At 39.5% G+C, this 7,971-nt stretch overlaps 1 protein-coding gene across 6 annotated transcripts in view; it reads right to left on the bottom strand.

The window, feature by feature from the left end:
- The window catches only part of LOC106869429 (rho GTPase-activating protein 45), a 125,030-nt gene that overhangs the window by 45,957 nt on the left and 71,102 nt on the right, over window positions 1-7,971 (bottom strand). For all 6 annotated transcript variants that reach the window (XM_052974752.1, XM_014915161.2, XM_014915166.2 and 3 more), the window contains 3 exons: window positions 5,786-5,849; window positions 4,854-4,991; window positions 581-645 (listed from right to left, as the gene is read on the bottom strand). In XM_052974752.1, coding sequence (XP_052830712.1) covers window positions 581-645; window positions 4,854-4,991; window positions 5,786-5,849 — 267 coding nt within the window. The remainder of the gene's footprint in view (window positions 1-580; window positions 646-4,853; window positions 4,992-5,785; window positions 5,850-7,971) is intronic.

The raw sequence follows: 7,971 nt of genomic DNA, 5'->3' as shown, positions 1-7,971 counted from the left end.
TATAAATTAATTAAAAATGTACAGTGAACTTGCAACGAGGAGTGAAAAACCCAATGTTTCAGATATAGTCCTTCTGCAGGAAAAAAAATTGAAAGGAGAGAAATGAATGAGAGACAACAGAGTGTGTGTGTGTGTGTGTGTTTTAACTTAGAAGATGTGAAATTCTGCTGTCTCTCCTTAAATTCACCCCTTTCAATTTTTCCTCAAAAGGAGGACTGTGTCGGAAAAGCTGAATTTTCGACTCAGTTATATTAAAGCATATTTATATATAAGGATGTACAAATATATTTACATATATGGAAAGGATGATGTACTATTGATTATGCAACTAACATAGACTATGAAACAGCTGTCAACTAATAGAATGAACATACACCTCTTCTCTCACTTCACTTCTATTATTTGATCCATTTTTATATGTACACACACACACACACACATATATATATATATATATATATATATACATACACACACATTCTCTCTGTCTGTCTGTCTGTCTCTGTTTTAAGACAATCATAAAAACAGTTTTTTGTCTTTACAGTCAACAGAATGGATGAAGCAAGAAACACTAACTCACATCTTCAACAATTGTCGATTTGGTTGTCTGAGCGAGACGTATGAGATTCTTGGAGAAATCCGTTTCTGTGGAAATGAAAGAACACAAAGACATTTTATTTTAGGATTACTGCATAAGAACAGAAGTTTCAGAAGATTCCAACGTTTGGGGTTTTCGTCATTTAACTCTTTAGCGTTAAGATTACTCTGCTTATTTATTTATTTATTTACTTCTTCCCATTGTTTAGAGTTAATCATGCATTATCTTGTAGCTTTGAGATTTAGATTATAGGACTGTATACTTTTCGTATGACATTGTAGGGTAAGTGCGAAAGGCTGAATCTGGTCAGTTTGAGCATAAAACAAATTGACTATTTGGCCGGATGTGCCTGGATTAAATGCTAAAGGGTTAACATCCATGCTGGCATGGGTCAGATGGGATTCATTGGGACCAATTTTCTACAGCTAGATGCTCTTCCTGTCACCAACCCTTACCTGTTTCCAAGGAAGCTAACATTCCTCCATGGCTAGACATGTTTTTCATGGAGGACTGGAAAATGAACAAGACAAGCATGTGTACACACATACAACAGGCTTCTTTCAATTTCCACTCACAAGGCTTTGATCAGCCCAGGGCTGTAGTAAAAGACACTTGTCCAAGGTGCCACAGCATGAGACTGAACTGAAGACCATATGGCTGGGATGTATGCTTGTTAATCACACAGCCATACTTGTGTCATATATTGAGGAAAAATATATACTGTTGTTGTTGAGGTGAACCCTGATTGTGCAGATCTATGATCAAAGGCTTTCCAATCATGGTCATCTCTTCATTTTAGAAATACAATGCCCTTCCCTCTTTCAATGCAGTTGGGTGTGATTTGAAGAGATTTGATAGCCATTTCTTGCAATTCTGGAGACCATGTAGAAGGTCCCTGCTATATCTGATAGCATCAGTTTCTGTTTGCCCATCCATCCATCCAGTACTGGGACCCATCTGGGAGAGCAGCAATGATCCACCTAACTCATGCCAGCATAGAAAGCAGATGTTAAAAAAACAACAATGGCAAATGTACGAGTGTACAGTGAGAGAGCGGGGGGAGAGGAAGGGAGGGAGGGAGAGAAAGAGAGGGAGAGATCTTCCAAGCAGTTCATCTTGCTGTGAAGAGTCACCCTTTAAGCACAACACTGAAATCCTAGTCGTTCCTCCCTCCTTTAATATCCATACACGCATATACATTACATACTATCTAGCTGTACGCCATCTCCCACCACACACACATACATATCATCATCATCATCATTGTCGTCGTTTAACGTCCGCTTTCCATGCTAGCATGGGTTGGACGATTTGACTGAGGACTGGTGCAACCGGATGGCAACACCAGGCTCCAATCTAAATTTGGCAGAGTTTCTACAGCACTTCCTAACGCCAACCACTCAGAGAGTTTAGTGGGTGCTTTTACGTGTCACCCGCACGAAGGCCAGTCAGGCAGTACTGGCAATGGCCACGCTCAAAATATATACATACATATACACATATATACACACCCACACGTGTATGTACATACACACACACACACACATCAGACAATGCTTAGAGGTATTTCGTCTGTCTTTACGTTCTGAGTTCAAATTCTGCCGAGGTCGACTTTACCATTCATCCTTTCGGGGTCAATAAATTAAGTACCAGTTGTGTATTGGGGGTCAATCTAATCGAGTGTCCCCCACCTCCCCAAAAATGTTGGGCCTTGTGCCTTGAGTAGAAAAGACATAGTATACTTCAGATGGTATAAACATCTGGTTACATACCACTTCCATCCAGGCCCACTACCACGGACATGATATGGCATACCATTCAGTTACACACCATCTGCATCTAGACACAGCAGACTCCCAGCATCCATTCGAAGTCCATCTTCGTACACTCCTAAGTTCTCACCTCCCGCCACCCTTGTACTGACTATATTTTTACCTTACCCAATCCTTTCTCCCCAGAATGTCCAAGAAAAAAAAAACACAAAAGCTGCCTCTTACTCTTCTCATTAAGTCATTAAGTACAAAACGAAAGTAAAAGGAAAAATCATTGCTCCAGAAGTTTAGGTGTGTCTTGACCCTCCACCCCTGCGCCACTCCATTTGACGTCATCAACCATTTTGGTGTCACCTTTAATGGGCAGCCTCTGAAAGACAGGGGTATGGCCCATTCTTCTTGCTTAACACAATAATAATAAAAATAATAATAATAATAATAATAATAAAAATAATAATAAAAATAATAAGAATAATAATAATAATAATAATAATAATAATAATAATAATATTAATAACAATGATGATGATGATGATGATGATGATGATGATAAAACATTTTGAACTCAAAAGTTTTATTCCAGCCTTGAAAGCGAAAAGTACCACCCACGGCCGGAACTAAACTGTGATTGACTGAGTCATTTAACAAGCAAACGTTATCGAAGAGGTGCTCTACGTGGTGTCTCGATCTGCTAACAATAGCAGCCAAATCCTCCCCCAAACATAGCCATCTACGAAAAAAATAAAAAGCTAAAACGGTATTTCTGTGTCTAGGATAATACTGTCCTGGAGATGGTCATGGCTAGATTGTCTCTGATCAGAGTTCAGCTTAATCTGGGCTGACCTGGAACCAAACAGTCATACACATTACCATTGGAATTTTTATTTGTAAAAATCTTAGCTCTTGTATGTACACACACACACACACACACATTTGTTCAAATACACACACACACACACATTTGTTCAAATACACACACACACACACATTTGTTCAAATACACACACACACACACATTCATTCAAATACACACACACATTCATTCAAATACACACACACACACACACACACACATTCAAATACACACACACACACAGATTCATTCAAATACACACACACACATTCATTCAAATACACACACACATTCATTCAAATACACACACACATTCATTCAAATACACACACACAGATTCATTCAAATACACACACACACACATTCATTCAAATACACACACAGATAGAAGTGCTCACAGACACACACGTGTACATACACATGCCCTGCCAAGCTAACACAAGTGGGACGCATTTTTGTGAATACAGCTTCATGCATGATTGGATCAAGATATTCTTTTAAATGAATACAATAACACACTGTGCTGAAGCGAGTCTTTTTATGGCTCTCAATAACATCAACCACTCAACCACAAACTTGCCATGTAGCAAGGCGATAGTTCTACAAAGCAGCTTAGACATATACACATCTATAAAAACCTACAGGCTATGCACGCTTATTGCTTTAGGAGTTACAACCACACACACTTATAAATCTAACTTAAAACTGCACATACAGGTTTCAAAAGAAATCCCAAACCTACATAGATATCTGTAAGTGTGATATCTTTAGGTTTTATAGCTATAGGATCTACAGGCTGCACACAATTATAACTAGCTTTTTATCATCTTACACAAGATCGCCTCCTCCAATGCTGCATCATCATTATCGTTTAATGTCCGTTTCCCACGCTGGCATGGGTTGGACGGTTTGACTGAGGACTGGCAAGCCAGAAGGCTGCATCAGGCTCCAATCTGATCTGGCAATGTTTCTACAGCTGGATGCCCTTCCTAACGCCAACCACCCTGAGAGTGTAGTGGGTGCTTTTTATGTGCCACCAGCACAAGGGCCAGCCAGTCAGGCAGTACTGGCAACGGCCAAGCATGAATGGTGCTTTTTACGTGCCACCAGCACAAGGGCCAGCCAGTCAGGCAGTACTGGCATCGGCCAAGCATGAATGGTGCTTTTTATGTGCCACCGGCACAGGAGCCAGCCAGGGGGAGATTCAGTTCTATTTTGAAGACACCAACATCCACTCCATGTACATCCCTCAGGCTTTTTTGAGAGGACACTGAAGAGCTGGCCAATTGAAAATCATTGCGGAAGACACAACAAGAGACAGGCACCAACCATATCAGCCTACAAAACCTATTGGAATTAGTACACATGTACATCACCAATATTCCAGCAACCAATGATCTGGTACCTCCTTTAATCTGGATAAAGTATGAAGGGAAATTTGAAATCCTTGTGGTCACTCGTCTCATTCACTGCACAACCACAAGAAGTGGTGTGTGTATTGTATGTTTATGTGTGTTATTTACACTGTTTGTTAAAATGGCAAATAACAAAATTTTGAGAGGTCTTCAACTTCTTGAACCCTACAGCCACACCTGTGAAGATAGAAAGAAAGAGAAAATAATACACTTACCCAACTGTGCCTTCTTATCGATGTAATAAATTATGTCTTTGAGGTACTTTGACCAAACTTTGGCTCTCTGTAAAGCTACGTCCATGCCACTGTCGTGTTGCCGTAAAATTTCATTCACCTCATCAGGTCCCATGACACCTATAATAGACAAAGAGAGAGGAGGTGTGAGTAGTAGTAACAGTAGGGCTGAATGCAGTGGGAGCAAAGAGCAGCAAGGAAACCAGAAGATGCAAAGTAATATGGATGATAAGAGAAAAAATAGAGGGATAGCATAGACTTACAGAGAGAGGTGGAGTACTTTAGAGCAGGAGGCATAAGGAAGAGAGTGGGTGTGGTATCAGCAATAAATACAAGAAAACTATCAGGAAATGAGATATGGAGCAGAGATACTCAAATGAAATAAGGAAGAACACAAGAAATTAGAGAGAAGGATGCAGAAATTGATGATAATGCACAAGGCATTACACCTGAAAAGTGACATTCATAGAATTTGTTTGTTCTATGAGATTTTACTTTTGTTTGGTAAAGAACGGTGGAAGTAGGGTAGAGAGGGTCCTTCCTTCCTTCCTTCCTCATGCAATTTGTTTGCCCCCCCCACCTCTCCCAACATGTCATTGCTTGTTATAAAACTTGATAAGCCCAGAGGTAAGGGCTGGACATAGCACGAGGTATTATATGTCCTATCAATAATGATTACTTTTATTAATCTCCGAGGGTCCAAAGGTCTAGGGACAGTAGAAGGCTGAAATACAAGAGATTGAGTAAAATAAGGTGAAATCAACAAAAGCAACAGATAAATAGGGACATGCGAGCAAAAAGCCCCCCAAAGAAGGTGCGAGAAGCAATAAAGAGCTTGCATAATCTGGGTGAGAAGTGGGTACCCCTTCCTAGAAAACATAAACAGGGGCACGAAATGGTGAAGTAGGACTTACTTATTGTCTTGGTTTCATCCATTGGAGTGTGAACATTGACAGTACTGGCAATGACCTCGTAAGACTGCAATAAAAAATTTAAAAAAATAATAATAATAATAATAATCCTTTCTACTATGGGCACAAGGCTTGAAATTGAGGGGAGGGTGGGGCAGTCAATCAGATCGACCCGAGTACGCAACGGGTACTTAATTTATGATGAGGTTGACATTACTTGTTGATAATATGACCGGCTGCTCTGCACTTTCAAACTCCTGTGGAATAAAGAGGTACCTAACTTGAAAAGCAAGTAAGGGTTACCAACAGGAAGAGCATCCAGCAGTAAAACTATCCTTCAAATAACTCTGTAGATCAATGCTCCGCAGTCTTTTATCGCTTGCGGTACACTCATATTTTTTTCAAAATTTAGCGGCACACCTGAACTAAAAATATAACTAACAGTATGGGTGAAAAAAATTATATTTAGGTTATACTGCGGCACACCTAACATCGTTTCATGGCACACCAGTATGCCACAGCATACCAGTAGCGGAGCACTGATCTAAACCCACCTTGGCATAGAAAAATACATGTCAAATGAACCAACACACACACACCATATATGTTATCATCATCATCATCAACATCATTATTTTCAATTGATGCCTATCTGTAATAAAACCATGAGTTGGATGGTTTGACAGGAACCGACAAGTCAGAGAAATATGCCAGCTTCTAATATCTGCCTTGGCAAGGTTTTTACTATGGCTGGATGTCCTTCCTAATGCCAAACTATTTACAGAGTGTACAGGGTGCGTAACTGAATGGGCAGGTGTAAAGTACTGAGGCAGGTGGCTTCGTGCCAGGTGTTGACGAGGTTAAAATATGACAGAGGGACCGGAAAGGATGTCTTGCTGTAAAGGAGGTACATGGTTATCCTAGCTGGAAAAAAAGAAAGATGGTGAGGATTTGTGTATCTACACACACACACACACACACACACACACACACGCACACACATGAAAATAAAAAGGAAAAAGAGATGAGGCTGCAGTCTACAATAGTCGTCAGTCCAGCATCTTTAACAATCATGATGGAATGTATGTGGAAAGGGAATATAAACAACATAAAAAAAACCCAGTCAAGTTAAAAAAAAAAAGGGAAAAAAACAGTAACATGAAGACACAATACATATACAGGTGGGGTAGAGAGAGAGATAGAGAGAGAGAAGGAATTAAAGACCACTCAGGTGTGTTTACAGGTAGAGAAAAGAGTAAACAAGCAGAGCAGATACTGTCAAGTCATTAAGTGTGTGTGTGTGTGTGTGTGTGTGTGTGTGTGTGTGTGTATACATGAGTGTGTGCAGGTATGTAAGTGGTGATAAGATCTACAGTACACACCCACATACCATATCAACATTGAAATGAATGGTGTGGATGTGTGGGAAGAGGTGTGCATGGTTCCGGGTTCAATCCCATTGCAGAGCACCTTGGGTAAGCATCTTCTACTAATGCTTCAGGCTGACCAAAGCCTCGTGAGTGAATTTGGTAGATGGAAACTGAAGGAAGCCCATCAAGTGTATGTGTGTGTGTGTGTGAGTGTTTACATTCCTGTGATCTAGTGGTTCAGAAAAAGAGACCGATAGAATAAGAAGGCTTAAAAAAAGAAAAGAATACTGGGGCTGATTCATTTGACTAATAAACCCTTCAAGGTGGTGCCCTAGCATGGCCACAGTCTACTGACAGAAACAAATAATAAAAGATATGTACAATGTAGATTATATATTATTTTGTACTGTATGTATGGGTATATATCTATCAAAAACTTATATATATATATATATATGTGGGTGGGGGGTATATACAAATATTAGTTTCAAGTTTTGGCACAAGGCCAGCAATTTTGTGGGAGTGGGGGTAAGTCGATAACATTGACCCTCATAGCTCAACTGACATTTTATTGACCCCGAAAGGACGAAAGTAAGGTCGACCTCGGCAGAATTTGAACTCAATATGTATATATAAATATTATGTGTGTATATATACATATATTTATATATACACACACACATATGTGTTTATGTGTGTGTGTGTTTATGTATGTGAATATATATGTATGTGTATGGATATATATTTGTGTATATGTGTGTACGTGTATGTTTGTATATATATATATATATAATATATTGTGTGTATATATATATATAT

The sequence above is a fragment of the Octopus bimaculoides genome, chromosome 19, assembly GCF_001194135.2.
Source record: "Octopus bimaculoides isolate UCB-OBI-ISO-001 chromosome 19, ASM119413v2, whole genome shotgun sequence".
NCBI lineage: Eukaryota > Metazoa > Mollusca > Cephalopoda > Octopoda > Octopodidae > Octopus > Octopus bimaculoides.
Note: the sequence above shows the minus strand (reverse complement) of the source record. Positions and strands in the feature narration are given on the sequence as shown.